This window comes from Canis lupus, chromosome 1 (genome assembly GCF_048164855.1).
Source record: "Canis lupus baileyi chromosome 1, mCanLup2.hap1, whole genome shotgun sequence".
NCBI classification, from domain to species: Eukaryota; Metazoa; Chordata; class Mammalia; order Carnivora; family Canidae; genus Canis; species Canis lupus.
Window position 1 is genome coordinate 5,092,326 of NC_132838.1, and position 16,229 is coordinate 5,108,554.

At 48.1% G+C, this 16,229-nt stretch overlaps 2 protein-coding genes across 4 annotated transcripts in view; one reads left to right on the forward strand and one right to left on the reverse strand.

The window, feature by feature from the left end:
- Nucleotides 1-2,100: 2,100 nt before the first annotated feature.
- Nucleotides 2,101-16,229, reverse strand: part of ZNF407 (zinc finger protein 407) — a 449,612-nt gene continuing 435,483 nt past the window's right edge. For all 3 annotated transcript variants that reach the window (XM_072819667.1, XM_072819655.1, XM_072819662.1), the window contains one exon: nt 2,101-4,591. In XM_072819667.1, coding sequence (XP_072675768.1) covers nt 3,285-4,591 — 1,307 coding nt within the window. In that variant the 3' untranslated portion in view covers nt 2,101-3,284. The remainder of the gene's footprint in view (nt 4,592-16,229) is intronic.
- On the forward strand, nt 14,233-15,108 carry LOC140630080 (small ribosomal subunit protein eS1). The gene has a single exon (XM_072819641.1). It carries the CDS (start codon nt 14,265-14,267, stop codon nt 15,057-15,059), a length of 795 nt encoding a protein of 264 aa, XP_072675742.1. The 5' UTR covers nt 14,233-14,264; the 3' UTR covers nt 15,060-15,108.

Sequence of the window (16,229 nt, forward strand, 5' to 3'; positions counted from 1 at the left end):
CTCCTCAATTGTAGGCTAATGTTTAACAGTGAAATAAGTGAGAACTTGCGGCTCCTTTCTTAGTTTGCTGAACAGACGACCTCTCTGGTTTTCCTAATTCTCTTCCTAGAACCAGGTTAGGATTCCAAGCTGGCCCCTCAGGTCTTTCCTCCTTCCTGCCATCGTTTTCTGTCTCTGTGCTCCAGAAAACAAAAGATTTGACAGAACTGACAAATGTGAAGAATGTCCATCGGTCCAAGAATTTCCTAGATGCTGGGTTCCCGGGCAGCAGAGCTCTGGTCCCCTGGGGGGTAGGGAGGGGTGCTGGGCCGGAGCTGTGCAGTGTGGCCTGCGTGTGGCCAGGCTGGGGCCTCCGTGGGGTCTTTGCTGTAGTTTATTCGGTGACCTGCAAAGACCCACTGTCTGTCCACACTTCCAGCTTGAGCTGACGCAATCTTAACACATTCACTTGCATCTTCGAAGTAAACCAAATAGCAGGAGGGACGTCCTTGGTGTCTCCCAGGTGATGTGTGTCCTGGGGCATGGTGGGAGAGGTGTCAACTGTTGGGTGACTCCTGAAGCGTCCCGGGGTGGGGGGTTGCCTACTTGGGCCACAGTGTCTCATGACAGTGACAGTTGGTGGCTAAAACTCTCTCTCTCCATCCTCTGTGGACAGGCTGCTGGCTTGAACGGTGGTCCCTAAACTCTATGTCCACGTGGACAGTGGGCCCTGCTGCGTGCTGGGTGTCCTTGGGGATCTGTCATTTAATGGGCTGTGGCTTAACACAAAGAGTGGCCTTCCTGGATTAGAGACTCGAGACTCTAATTTTTCTTTTCTTTTTTTTTTTTTTTTAACCTCTTTAAAGTGTCCCTTTCTCCTCTAGCTAAAACCCCAAGGAAGGCTGTGAGCTTGTCTGTGTCTCTCTCACAGTCACTCCCTGCTGCAGGAAGTGTGGCCGGGTCGTGGAGTCGGCCACGCCTCGTTATTCCGAGGCCCACGTTTGTGTACGTGCTTCTTTGACTCCCTTACATTCTGATAGTTGTGTAATGAGAGAGAAAAGAGAGGGAACATGAACCCAGCTCTATGGGTAATTACAGGATACACTAGCTTGGTGAATCCTTTGCAAGCCTTCTGAGCCTCGAAACACCTTCTGTACAATTTTTTTATGCAAAGGCCTGCTCTTTTCATTGTGCGTACAACGTGATTGCTGGTTTGACACTGCAGGCTACACTGGTTTTATGAAGGATTAAATGCCACCTGAGACATATTTATCCTAAATAAATCACAAACGGTAAACTGCAGCATGTCGGTGTCAACAGCCTGGGCAGAAAGGTTAGCCATACAGGACGGAGCACCGTTAGGAATTAGCATCTGAGCCAAGGGCCGTGGACAGCAGCTAACGGGGGGAATGATCAGAAAGAAATATTTCCACCAGAAAACATCTTCCCCCTCCTCTCTCTCGCTCTCCAACATGTATGAGAAGCTTGGAGAGGGGCATCACTTTATAAAGGTCACCTTTATCCTGATAACAAACAGGAGTTGATCCTGTCACTGTTTGCTGAAGACAAGTTGTTTAAAGAGAAGTGAACTGCCCTGCCATTTTTAAGAAACATGAGCAAGTTATACTCAGCTAATTATGAATCTCAGTGTCAAACGTGAAATTTTACCTTCCATTTTTTGGGGGGTCGGGGGCGAGGGACAGCTTGTGTCAAGGGGGGTGGTCCTGGGACGGCCAGACGCCAAGCCACGACGAGGGCGAGGCTGCGAGAAGGGCTGGGCTCCCCTTCACAGCTGGCGCCCTCCCACCCCTGCTCTCGGGAGGGGATCTTAGATGGCGCATTAGTGTAAACTTTTAAAAAGGGACTATTTTCTCTTCCTCTTTGCTCATGTGTCTGCTCCTTCCAATGTTTAGGTCCTGTAACTGTGGAATATGCCACTGTCGCCACTGTTTGCCTGGGCCACGTGCTAAACCCTCCGAGGACGGCGCGAGGCCTCTGGAGGTGCCCACGCGGCCCAGCGCCCTGGAGGCCAGAGCGGGAGAGGAGGCCGTGGGACACGGGACTTGCTTTCTGGGGTTGGGAGCTGCCCGCCGGCAGGCTGCTGGACAGAAGAGGACATCCTTCTCTTTCAATGCTATAATTTTATTTCAAAGAAAAAAAATAGAACAAAAAACTTTTGCATTTGGGGGAGGGAAGTGTTTTTACACTTTTGGAAAAGGATGAAGAGCAATCAAGTCAAGAAGTGAGTTACTAGAACACACACTTGCATTCCACATTTGCAGCGAACCCACAACTAAACACAGATGATGCTGGGCAGGGCTGGGGCTGCAGGGGCGCGGCTTTCTGGTATTAATGTTTAATGTCAGCTCCTTTCCACGGACATAAGTCACAAATAAATCTCGCAAAAATGGTATCAATATGAAGAAACATTTGTTATAAAAGCAATATATTGGTATGAACACTATTTTCCAGAGTGCACATTTCATATATAGACTTTATTGTATGAAACGAAGTCAGAATTAGAAGCACTGGGTTGTCTTAACCAACGTGTATTTTAATCCAATAGAAACGTCAAGGCTTTTCTCAGCGGTAGGCTTGAGAGGGTGTCTTTGAAGCAGAGTGCAACCAGAGCTAGGGACACCCCCACCGCGTCTGGGGACAGGAAACTGATGTGAGACATGAACTGGCAGGTCTTCCTTTGGTCTGGGGATACTGTGATCCTGTGATCTCAGAAAATGAACAAGGGTGGACTGCTCAAGACCGTCAAGACTTGTAGCTGCAATTTTTAACCAAATATTGAATAAAATGTTAAAATGGCTACATGCTGGGCTGCACGAATGGGCATGTCTCAGGCCACAAGATACACTGTTCTGACTTCTCCACCGCCAGGCACAATCCTTTGATAACCCAAATGGGAAAACATTTGCTGGGGGTGGGTGGGTGGGTTTGGGGGTCGGAAACAGAAACAATGTGGCTTCTCCTCGGCACAGGGATGGATGGAGGGAAAAGACCAGTCACAAAAGAACTAAACAGGAAACAGGTGCAGCTGGCACAGGGCTCAGGCCCAGCGGCACCGCCTGGCCTTCCTGGTGGCTGGGACTTGGGGGAGGGGGCTGCTGGCGGAGGTGCCCTCCACCCCCTGGACATGGGACCGGTGCACAGTCCGTGTGGACCTGATCCCTCTGGGGGCCGCACCACTGCCCTGAGGCCTCTGCACCAGCCAACCCAGGAAGGCCGGGCCCACGCCAACCCTGGCTGCCCACGTCCACACGTGTCCACCCTGTGCCAGGTGTGAAGGTCTGCGCTCAGGCTTCCCGGAGCTCATTACTCTCTCTTTGGCTCTGAATGACAGTGGCAGCTGGGGAGCCCTCCTGGGTGTAGATGACCATGCTCGTCAACTGTTCCGTGCCGTTCGGGACCATGGCCTCGGCACCGAGAGCAGCCCCGGCCTGCAGAAGCTCCTGAGAGTCAGCCGCCTCGATGACGGTGTGCGAATAGAGGCCCGCGTCGTCCTGCACGCCCGGGGGCAGCTCGGTCACGATGTAGTGAGTGGCGCCTTCGGGAAAGCCGCCCGCTGACTCCTGCACCATGGCCTGGACCAGCTCCTCGGTGACGATGATCTGCGAGATCTCCCCGTCAGGCTCGGCCAGCCCCACGTGCTGCCCGTGCGCCTCGGCCTCCCGCATGATGATCTGGGAGCCCTCCCGGGCCAGCATGTGCACGGTGCCCTCCTCATTCACGATCACCTGCGTCACGCCCTCCTTCATGAGCTGCCCGGCCGCTGCCGGGTCGCACACAGCAAACTGCAGCACGCCCTGGACCACCTTCTTGAAGGCCAGCTGCGCTCGCTCCTGTGGGGCGCCCGAGGGCCCCAGCGCCCGGGGCAGCGCCCCCATGGCCTCTGCCACCGCGGCCTCCCGGGGGTCAGGGAACACGTGGGGCTCGGGGGCCCCGGGCTGTGCGGCGGTGGCAGCCGGCACCTCCTGACCCGGCAGCCGGCCCAGCGCATCCTCGGGGCTGGGCCTGCCCTTGTCATCGGGCCCTGCCCGGCCATCTGCGCCCCCCAGCTCAGTGACCGCGCACAGCAGGGCGTCTAGGGCCGAGGCCGCATCGGGCGGAGGGACGCCAGCCTCGGCGAGGTCCAGGAGCTCCTGCTTGGTCACCTGTTGGATCACGGTGCCGCCTGGGCTCAGGGGCTCATCCCCAGCGTGGCTGTCCACTGGGCCACCCACGACCACCACCTGCTCGGGCAGGACCGGCCCGGGGGCCACGCCGCCCACATGGGCACTGCTCTGAGCCGCGGTGATGACCTGCCCGTCTTCCGTGATGTGTACCACCCGGGCCACCTGGCCAGCCAGCGCCAGTGTCTGCAGTGTGGCAGCGGCCGTCTCCTCCACCGAGGCGTCCAGGGCGAACTCCCCGTCATAGCCCTGGATGATGATGACCTGCTGGACCTGCTCGGGTGCTGCCGCCTGCCGCCTGCCGCTCCTCAGGGGCCTCTCCTTGACGGGGGACGCCTCTGCCAGTGTGGCCGCCGTGAACGGGCTGTCCGTCTCCACGAACGTGGCTCCTTGGCCCTTCAAACGGCATTCATAGGACTTGGACACGATGCCTATGGGAGACAGGGACCAGTTAGAGCCCAGAAAACGACCTTCAGGCTTACAAGCAAGACAACTCTTCGTAGAAGCTCTAAACCCTCAGCAGAAGCACTATGGGAGCCACACTCTGCGGTGGCCGATTACGGGGACTTAGGGCTCAGCCACCGGCTCAGGGGCACACAGGTGATAGTGAACTGGCCGTTCCCGTCCTCCCAGTTTGAGGGTCCCGCGACCACTCCCAGCAGCCAGCGGGAAGGAGTCACTGTCGTTTCCAACACGACATTCAGTCACTGGTGGGAAGGGAAGATCAGAGGACAGTAGCAGGATCTTCCTGTAAGTTTATGAACAGGTGTGAGGAGGACACAGGACGAGCGCATGCTCACCCATCTCCCCTGCACCATCTGAGACACAGGCAAATGCTCACGTAATAACTTGATGGGGAGAAGTATTACTGAAAACTGTAATCTTTATTTCCATCAAAAGAGACGGACTCTTTAAACACAGTTCCTATTTTCGTCTTTAAATCCCTGATTTTCTATCAGTGTTCTTACTATTGCCTCTTCCCCCCAAAGGAAGAGAATGACCTATCACTGATCTGCAGGAGTATCCATGTCTCAGTGGCCACCATAGTCTTGATATATCCCGTGTTACTCTCTTTAATGTAATGTAGGTCATTTTTAACAAAGCACATTTTATCCTTAGCAAAGGAAAGACAATGATAAGATTATGTATTGTTCGATCTCTTAAAAACAAAATGAGTTTGCTTACTGTGTTGGGGGACCTCACAGACCCCAGACAAGGCCCGCCTCCAGCGGGTTCGGAATCTCAAGCAGGAGCCATACAAGCTGTCAAATCATATTTGCCAAGAGGACACACCAGGCTCACACCCATACCGTGGGCAATGGTCCTAGATTCAGAATCTCACTAAGATCTAACAGTGCAAGCTCCTGGCCCATTCCACCTACACTGCCATGAAGCTTTGCTGTTCTGTGCCTGCACATTCAACACTCAGAGGTCAGGGGAAGGCCGACCACAGCATCCCCTTCATGCGAGAGGCAGAGGGAGTGAAGGGTCTCCCTGTGGCAGCTGCCGGTGTGTGCATGGAAGTAACTGGAATGAAGCTCACCACAAGCAAGTTCATGGGATCGGTTTTTTGCCACCATGTTCTTCGGGCCTCTGAGGCTCTGGCTCCCAGTGAGGAAAGAAAGGGTACAGGTAATCCATCTTCTTAAACACCTATGAGGACTAGTTGACATTGTCCTTCCTCAGACGCCTCTCTATGGTGTGACTCTTAGGAAGTTGATGGGATCACTGACTCCTGGGTCAGGAGAAGATGCATGGCGTCAAGTAGGACGAGCTCCAGTAGCAGCACCTCCTGCTCCCTTTGGCTCCTGCAGGGATTATGGAACACCCTGACTGGCGGGGGGGCGGCGCTGATTGGAGGGGCCAGGCCTGGCCAGGCTCTCACCAGCCAGGCAGAAGCTGGCCATCACATTGTAAAGGACAACTGAATTGGCTCGGGGGACAGTCCAAAGCGGCAATGATTCCAGCTCAATGACTTGCCTCACTGCAGTGTAGCTCCGTTGGTCTCGTTTACCCTCCAAGGAAAGAGGACACCAAGCTGGGAGCATGAAAGCTTGCTCCTTCTCATGGCTCAGTGAGCAAGCAGCTCCTGAAGGCCTGCCACACGGTGCTAGGGGCTGGGGGTCACAGGGCATCGGTGGGTTTCCATACTGGGGACTCCTACCTCCAGGTGCTCTGAAGACTTTCCAAAGGTTCTATGAGCCTATGCGAGTTTCTGGGGATCAACCCAGTGCATGTAACCTGTTCTGCCCAGGGATGTGCCTGCTGGGATGCCCCTTCCTCCCTCCTCCTGTCTTCCCTACCCCTTCCCCTGTTTTGTGAGAGAAAAGCTCACCCTGGGGAAGGTGAAAGCACCAGAGGAGGTTAACCTCACAGGTCCTCAGGAGAAGGGCCAAATCCTGTTCTATCCTTCGGCCTCATCTCCCAGTTTAGCTTCTGAATTTGTAATCTCCCTAAAATCTCTCTCTTCAAAGACGTTGGCAGCAGCAGGCCAGGTGAGGCCAGGCCGTTCCACAGAGCACCCCCTGTCCACACCTCTGTGCACACCCATGTTTACAACTGCTCAGTGCCGTGTACCGGGACCTGGGGGCTCAGGGCCCAACATACTTGGACCTGCTTGTGCCTGCAACTGCTCCCTGACCCTCCGCTTCTCTCTCCGGGATGGAATCGGTCCACCTGCCTTTGTCACCCTGAGCTTGATCCCGTCTGCCTCTGCATGTTGTCATCATCACACCCTGCGCTTGATGTGCTCGGTTCCATCTATTCTCTTAACTCCAAGGTCATTTTCTCTAATTTAGAGTTTGGGGGGAGGGGGGGCAGTGGGAGAAATGAAGAAATACAGACACAGAAATAAAGAAGGCAGCCTTCAGATCAGCCCCAATTAACCACAGAAGAGGATCCTGCCTCGATGTCAGAAGCAGGTGAAAGGACGGCAGGTGGGAGCCCCACCAGGTCTCAGGGGCTCTGACGGCCTCCGAGAGCAAGCCTACGAGCTGCAGGCCCTTCCTCAGTCTGCAATTGGACGCAAAGTCTCTCAGGGGTAGAATTATCCTCTGAATCCCTTGCAGCACTGATAATGATGCTATTCTGAACTACTTGCTGGATTTATTTGAATCCAGAGGTGGGTTAAGCCACTTCCAGACCATTAAAGTGAACTACAAGGGTAAACACTACTGTCACGGCGGCATGTGATGAAGCCTGACACTGCCAACATCTTCGCCGCAGTTCGGCGCGAGCCCCGCTACTCCATCACAGTTCATAAATGCGAGTGCAGGTCCATCTTTTGATTCAGCAATTTAATAACTTCGAGTGCTGTCAGTACTGCTTTGAAAAATAGCACCTATAAAATGTAACAGCCTCAATCAGATTGAAAAAGATTCACCCACTGAAGATTCCTCCATTTCGCCCATAATGAATTAATGTGGAGCTATGCAGAAGTTCAAGTGTCATTTAAACTAATGTGAATCTCTACTGTAACTTTGCATTCTAACTGGGCTATGACCAAGAATTTACTGGGCACATCAACTTCAATTTCTGAGCTCTTTCTAGTAAATATGAACCGTAAAGCTCACCAATGCAAATGGCCAAATGGATTCAGTATTTGGAAAACAGGAACTTTGTACAGGCTTATCCTTACCTGCTTAGTCACCATTATGAGGCCCAAAGTACACAAATCTTTAATGGAGCACGGCCGCCCAACATAATATTTGCACTGTGCTTTGTATCTTTCAAAGACAACATCGGGTTCCGGTGTGGTAATAGTAGCTAATCAAACCGTGCATCTGATTCAGCCTTTTTGGACCTGTTTATAAGAGGACCATAAATTGCTCTGTGCAGAAGGGGCAAATAGGTTAAAATGCAGCCTCCTGCCTGTTTCTGAAAAATCCCAACTTACTGCCTGTTTGCCTTCGGGAATACAGAGATATTATAGGCCCTTCTCATAGCTAAACGCATGGAAAGTCTACAACTTGGTTGAAATGAGAAGGGCTTTTCAGGGAGTGGAGGGTTTGTTTTCTGGGAAATGATTCCGAATTAAGCTCCCTTCCCCAGGAGGTCATTAGGAGATCCAGTCTCTTCTTGAGGAGAGCATCTTTGGAGTTGAAAACCACGAACTGTCGTGCAGCGGTGGAGGGGTTAAGATGTCGAGACTCATACCCCCCCAAACCGTGCCAAACCGTGCTGATGGCTCTGTTTGGCTGTCTGGGGGCTTCTGGGAAGCTGCAAATAGGGTTTAGCACCTGACTGCTTCCTTTCTGTGTGTGTGTTATTCTTTTGTTACTGTCATTGCTCTTTCTCACAGAATAAATACCTTATGCTTTTGTTAAGCTTACATTTAATTAAAATGTACAGAATTTGTGCAGTAAACTCGAATGAAACAAATAAAACAAGGGCCCCCTCTCTTGAAGGCATACGTTGTGAATGAAAAATGTCATTACAGACTAAAAAATTTTGCAGTAAACAGGGCCTACAGAGAGAAGTTTCCCCTGTAATGACATCCATAAAATACACAAATGGCACTTTTAGTACCATCCTGAATATGGCATTTTCTGTGCTCTACACACAATCTAAATGGTTTGATCATAGAGCATAATACTCCATTGGGTTTATAGAACAATCAATGTTCCATAAAATGATGTATTTATCCAATAGTAGTCTCAGCAGTTACTGGCGTATGACATTGCAGGACACAGGCCTGGACTCCACGGCGGCGCCCATGCTGGCTGTAAAACTTATCTAACGCCACTTCAACAACTTCATCTCATCTGCGTCAAGTAATTTGTTGAAGCCTCAGTGTGGCTTAAAAAAAAAAAAAAAAAAAAAAACTTGTAATAAAAATTCATAGAATTTTCAGGAGAATGAAAGCCGATGACAATGGAAAGGTCACATTGTGTCTCCAGGAAAGGGGTCAAAGGTTGCCGGCAGTTCTAAAACTGAAAGTAGATTTCATGCATCGCGTAGCAGATAAAGACAGCATTAAAAAGGCTTGTGTGGGGCTGGATGCCTCGTGCGTGGGGAAGCTTGTGCTGACATTCGCGTGGCGATCAGCCGCATTTATTTTAAATCTTGAAGCTTCTCCTGAAAGTGTACTACATGCTTATACAGTGTCTGGTTAGGTCAGATTCTGTGTTTTATCTATATTGTTATTTCTTTTTCTTTTTTTCTTTTTTTTTTTAAAGATCTAATGGACTATGTTAAAGGGGTCAGGAATCGGGGAGCACTCCACCCAGCCGACAAAGAGGCACTCCTGCTACGTGTGCTTGAGATCTGGTGTTCTGGAAGGGCCCTGAGCCTGAAAATGCGAGGCTGGCTCATTGTCATTGTTAAAGCACCTCAAATATGACGCGATTAAAAAAAGTAATACTTTTCATATAAAAATTTGGGGCACACATGACACTGTGATTCTTAAGCCACATATAATTTTTCTTGACTTCAATTTTAAGATGTAATTTTAACAAGAACGTTAAGAAATCATACTTAATGTCTATTAAAATGAAACAATATTAACAGATTATGCTAATAAATTAGAACCATATTTTAATGTCACAAAAGCTTATAAGTTTTTCAAGTGAGAGCAGAAAAAATGACAAATTAAAATTCAATGCAATATAACCTTGTAGAAATTTCGAGGCAGGGGATAAATTATTCCTACAATAGCACAGCCAGTCAAAGCAATATCAATAATTGCTCTATGGTATAGTCATTCTTTGGACAATAATAATTACAGGTCTTGCTGCAGGATGCCCCTAAGAGAGCGCCCACTGAAACCTGGTTTGGAAGAAGTGAGGGCTTTCTGTGTGAACACAGCACAAATTAGGGAGAGCTTCCTGGGCCAAATGCTCTGTACCACCTGACATCCCTGAAGGAAAACTCTATTCCAGGGATTTAAGAAAGAATCCAACCCGGTTAAGAACTGTATCAGGTGAGAGCAACCTCTCTGTCCTATGACCTCATTCCAAAATGACAATTTTGCCACCCAAAAAAATTTTTTTTTTCTTTTTTTGAGAGAACAGAGGATGGTCAATACCTTATGACTATTATTTTCAAGGGTTAGAAATGTGTTCTGGTCAGTGTGAATAAAATTCACACACAGATCAGAAATATTTAGGTAACTGGAGATACAGAATTAAAATGATTTCTAGTCTCAGGTGCTGGTTAACAATGGTAGCTGTACTGGTGAGATTTATTTCAGAGCACAGACCTGTCTGGTCATTCTGCTATGAACTAGCCTAAGGATTGTATTTACAGTGCAACATAATAATTACAAGGCATTTTGGTAAACATCTGCTTTGTACCAAAAAAAAAAAAAAGTGTAAAGAGAGATGTTACAGAGTTACAGTAATAGCTGTCACCCTGTCCTCAATTTCCTGAAGGCCACTGTTGTATAAGAAGAGAGGAAGAAAATGTTTTCCTATGAAAAATTAACTGAAGTCTGCATCATTTCTGACAGACCCTTCTGCATAAGTTTAAATATACAATTTTATAAAATACACTGTGCAATTTTTACCGAAGGAATACTTATAGTATTAGGACACAGATTTAGATGACAAAAGTTTTAGTCCTTTTTTCTCAATTATCATTAGTACTACATTTATGATTGGTAGTGATCAAAGATAATCGGATATGACCCCTGAAAGAAATTCTAAGATATTCAGAAAAAACTAAGAATAAATTTTATCTCAAGTTAGAAATACATGACTGGCCAGGTTTCTAGCTTTACCATGAACAGTCTCCATGGGCCTAGATATTTCCACGGGCACTGAAGAGTGACAAAGAATAAAAGACAATATTTTACCTTTAAAGTCACAAACCCTAAGAAATTTTGTATTATATCAGACTCCTAGGTATATATCATCATTTCCATGCATGAAGATCTAATGGGAGCCATGCACACAAATCTTAGGCAAGAAGATAAGAGCGATGCTTTAAGGTTATCCTGACAGGCTTTTTGGGAGGAATGTCAAGGGGAGGGTGTGGTTAACCGTTTCCTGGCTGAGGTAGAGGCCGGCAGGCATTGCTGACAGATGACCGGCGACTGCCACAGAACTTTGGAAACTGGACTCCTGTGACAGAGATGGTGTCATCATGCTTCACAAGGGTGATAAGATGGGGTTTTAAAGTTAAATGGTAAAGTGCTCTGATCTTGTCCTTTACCCACGAAGAACGCTTCTTAAAAATCGCCAGTTGATTTGCTAGAAGAAAGTGCTCAAATGTCTTAAGTTGCATCAGGAGCAAAGTGAGGGGGAGGCCCCAGCCCTCACCCCACTCTCTGCACCAGGTCTGTCTGTCCCAGTCTCGGTGGGTACCAATGAATGCATCCGAGGAGCCCAGAGCCTTGACTGGAGCCGTGGAAGGCCAGGCTTGCAGCTTTGGAAGCTTCCTTCGAAGCCCCCGGTGAGCAGCAGCCCGGGGCCTGCTGTGAGGCCGCCTCCTCTGTTCCATTCAAACTAGCACTGACATTCTTTCTCGCATTACGGAATCAAGAAATTAGGGGGCCCGACGATCTTTTCCTACTGTCCTCTGACAGGCGTATAAAACTCCCAGTATAGATAACACAATATTAGGAGACAAGGCCTATTTTTCAAAAGTTGTGCACATCACACACATTTTAAAAGGTAAAATTATGCAAATAAGGAGCCAGCCAATGTTGTTAGTGGGGCGTTCCTCTTGCAAGGCCGGCTTATGGGGCTAACAAGGCAGATTAAACTTGTCTCCTTTTGTTTTTTTGGGCAAACCCTATAAAAAAGATTGCACTCATTTTCATAGGCACGTTCAGATTTCCCGTACATTACAGTATCGTCACATCTTTCCCGAGGAAATGAGAGGAAACAGACATTTGTCTTCATTGCAGACATTTCTGTATGAAGGTAAAAAGCAAAGCGCTCCTCAGTAACAGCACCAAGGCACCATTAAAATCAAATTTACAGTAAACAGAACCTGCAGCTGGGGCAAAACGCTCACTGTTAGTATTTTAATTATCAGCAAAGCTTTTGGAGGCCTAACATCTGCTCATAGCCGAATGACAGCAGCTGCTTGTGTACACTTCAAACAATGCGAATATCTTCTCCACATATTAAAATGAATCATCTGTTCTGGGCACATCACTGCTATTTTCCTATGAAGCTGGCTTGTGTGGGTGAGGGGACCCTGAACTTCATGTGGTGGCCAGACAAGGATGGCCTCACAAGGATGAGGTCCAAAGACAGCAAACACGTGAGTCTGGGACGTGAAGACATTCAGATGGTGTTAGAGGTCACGGTCACCTGGGTGTAGCCACAAGTGCCGAGGATGCTCCAGCACTGTGTTCACAGCGACATCCAGGACGAGCAGAGTAAACCGAGGCAACTCACAACAGTCCGGTGCATCCTGTAAAAGTCGGAGTGAGCAGTGGTCGTGTGTGGATCTGCACAGCCTGACCGACTCAGGTGGAGCCCCTGTGGGGCTGGCCACGGTCTCAGGCTAGCCTGGCTCCTGCCTTCTCTGCATGCGAGGACAAAGTGGCGGGGGCAGCAGGGCTGGGGGTGGGGGTACAGACACTGCCATGGTTAAGGCGGAAAGTGAAAACTTCTTTTCTTTTTAACCAGTGGCTACTACGATCTTTGTTTTGAACATCTTCCTAAATACCTCCTTTGTTAAACTTGCAGGACATCTATATGCCTGGGTAGTAAAGTTTAAAACTGATTAAGAAGATACCAAACAAAAGACACATGATGAGGCCTGCACCCCTGCTTTCAAATGGCCAGAATAAAAACAAACTTGCAAATTAAAATGTGGAGTAAAATGCAGCACATGAATGAAACCTGAGGTGTAGGAGATGGAGGCACATACCTTCCACGCACCTGCTGGATCTGAGGGGCAGGGGAGTGCGAGGGGAATCCTTTCAGGACATGACAAATCTGAGGGGTGCCTTCTACGGCCAGAACGGGCAGGACACGTGGCTGCTAGGTCTGTGTGTCTGTGTGTCACATCTAAGGGGCGACACACACCCCGTGGGAAGTGCTGGAGTGGACGTCCGTGGCACCTGCCGGTGAGAGGGTGCGGCAGGGGATCAAGCTGTGCCCAGCATGGTGCATGACTACATAGGTCACATGGGGGTGCAAACTTGAAAGTAGTCTCTCTAATGTCACCATCGGGTTGCTAAATGTGTAAGGGCTGAGAGGTTCTGGGCTGGGCAGGCTCATATGCAGGCCAGGGCGTGAGGGGCCATCTGCAGCCATGCGTGGGGGTCACAGGATGACCGGGAGGGGGCCCGAGGGCCAGGTCCTCCCACGGGGTCAGGTCATGGGCACGTGCCATGCAGGGATGCCTGACAATGCTCCGTATGGGGAACGGTGACTTGAGTGGCCTATAAATCCAAACATCCCATGTGATGAAAACCCAGGAACCCCGGCAAGAAACACGGTGCCACTGAGCGAGCCACACCCTGTGTTCCTAGGGATACATGGTCTTTTGACCCCTGGAAATAACCTCCAGCAAAGCTTAGGGAAGAGCTTAGAATGTGTGTGGGTGGGTCACTGTTTGCCCAGATCACAGAAAACCAGGCCCTGGGCCCCGTGGGGCTTCAGGGGACGCAGAAGCAGTAGAGCGGGAGCCCCACTTCCTTTGGTTGCTGTCTGTGCACCAACAGATGCCTCATCTTGATACTCAAGGAGGCAGCTGACCAAGAATGAACACACAACCCCTGTACCATGAACGGCACCAGATAATTTAATCGTGTTCACTGCACAATAGGCTGAAAGCTACTTTCTGAAATTAAAGAAATGTATATGCTTACTCAATGTCAAATTTTCATCTTTTCTTGGAAACTACATTCACATAAGCACACATACATTTATGTACAAACAGTGGCACACACATACACATGTGCACAGGCAAAGTTAATAGTGTTCTAACCAGCTTACTTTCCTGTTTGCATTCTGCTCATCATTGCACTCCTGTGCAAAGGTGTCCGCCTTGCGCCTATCCTGAACTAGATGATAGCCCAGGACAGACAGGGCTGGTGGTGTGGCTATCAAGTTAAATGGGATGATTACCCAAGTTAGATGGGATGATTACCTCTTCATTAAGAGGTAACACAATGAGCCTTTTGGCTCCCGCAGCAGCGCCATGGCGGTCGGCAAGAACAAGCGCCTTACGAAAGGCGGCAAAAAGGGAGCCAAGAAGAAAGTGGTTGATCCATTTTCTAAGAAAGATTGGTATGATGTGAAAGCGCCAGCTATGTTCAATATAAGAAATATTGGAAAAACACTAGTCACAAGAACTCAAGGAACCAAAATTGCGTCTGATGGTCTCAAGGGTCGGGTTTTTGAAGTTAGCCTTGCTGATCTGCAGAATGATGAAGTTGCATTTAGGAAATTCAAGCTAATCACTGAGGATGTGCAGGGCAAAAACTGCCTGACTAATTTTCATGGCATGGATCTTACCCGTGACAAAATGTGCTCCATGGTCAAAAAATGGCAGACCATGATTGAAGCTCATGTTGATGTAAAGACTACCGATGGTTATTTGCTTCGTCTATTTTGTGTTGGTTTTACTAAAAAACGCAATAATCAGATTCGGAAGACCTCTTACGCTCAGCACCAACAGGTCCGCCAAATTCGGAAAAAGATGATGGAAATCATGACCCGAGAGGTGCAAACAAATGACTTGAAAGAAGTGGTCAATAAACTGATTCCAGACAGCATCGGAAAAGATATAGAAAAAGCTTGTCAGTCTATTTATCCACTCCATGATGTTTTTGTTAGAAAAGTAAAAATGCTGAAGAAGCCCAAGTTTGAATTGGGAAAACTCATGGAGCTTCATGGTGAAGGTAGTAGTTCTGGAAAAGCTACGGGGGATGAGACCGGTGCTAAAGTTGAACGAGCTGATGGATATGAACCACCAGTCCAAGAATCTGTTTAAAATTCAGACATTTAATGGTGACCAATAAAAACATATTTGTGATGTTTAATTTCTTATCATTCTTTTTAAATAATCAGGCTCGGTGAAGCAGATGTTTTGAACTGACCGTGTGAACTTTTCAGAACTATTGTATGGATCTTATCCATTGCTCTTGGCTACTAAATAGCTGCAAAAGGGTAGTGATCTATTTTAAGCTGTAGTGATCTGGATGGAAGTGTTCTAGATGGTTAATAAAAGGAAACTTTTTTAACGTGAAAAAAAAAAAAAAAAAAAAAAAAAAAAAAAAAAAAAAAAAAAAAAAAAAAAAAAAAAAAAGAGGTAACACAATGAAAAAAAAAAAAAAAAGAGGTAACACGATGGAAAATAAAATCACACCACTGCCAGTCCTGAGAACTGAGCAGTAAGTGGTACAGCAAGGCAAGGATCTAATTCACTTGGAAGCAAACCCAGAAGAAGAAATGCCCCCTCTGAACGTCAGCAGCAAGGCCACTAGAATTTGCAGGTTCCCAAGTGTTCTTGGGAAGAATACACCTGAACACGTTTGTGATTTGTCACGTTTATGACCTATTACATAGTTTCTCAATAAACATGACAGAAATACGTAGGTTCTAAGGCAACTATATTAAAACGTATCCACAGGAAATTAGGCACTTAGAATATTTTTTTAATTGTACATTTCTTTAATTTGAATGTCACTTCAGGTTTTACAGAGAAATTAAGTGGATGCACTAACTGCCCTCAGTATACAGCTCTGACACACTGAATTATAATCATCCCTAAGCATGCCCATGTTTTCTACTAGACTGAGAGCTCGAGCTCCCCAGAGTGTGGGGACCCTATTATTCACCATGGCATTTCTAATGCATGGCATATAGTAGGTCTTAACAAATACTGCTTTAAAAATAGGGTGAGAACCTCCCTTCACACTAATGTTTAGTAGAGAATAGAGCGGAAGGGACAATCTTTAAAATCCTTTCCAGTAAACAGGAAGAGCAGAGCCATGGAGTCAGCATGCCTGGATGTTATTCCTCACTATGATCTGGGCAAGCACTGTTGGAAGACACTTCTCCATGGATCTCTGTGTTTCTGTACATCTTAGCAAGAGGCACTGACTGCCTTTATTTTACATCTTTTCAGGGATGTTTCTAGAGCAAACAACCTTGGGAGACA

Bases quoted from the DNA above. Each gene is read 5' to 3' on its own strand.
- LOC140630080 (XM_072819641.1), top strand. From the start codon at position 14,265: ATGGCGGTCGGCAAGAACAAGCGCCTTACGAAAGGCGGCAAAAAGGGA.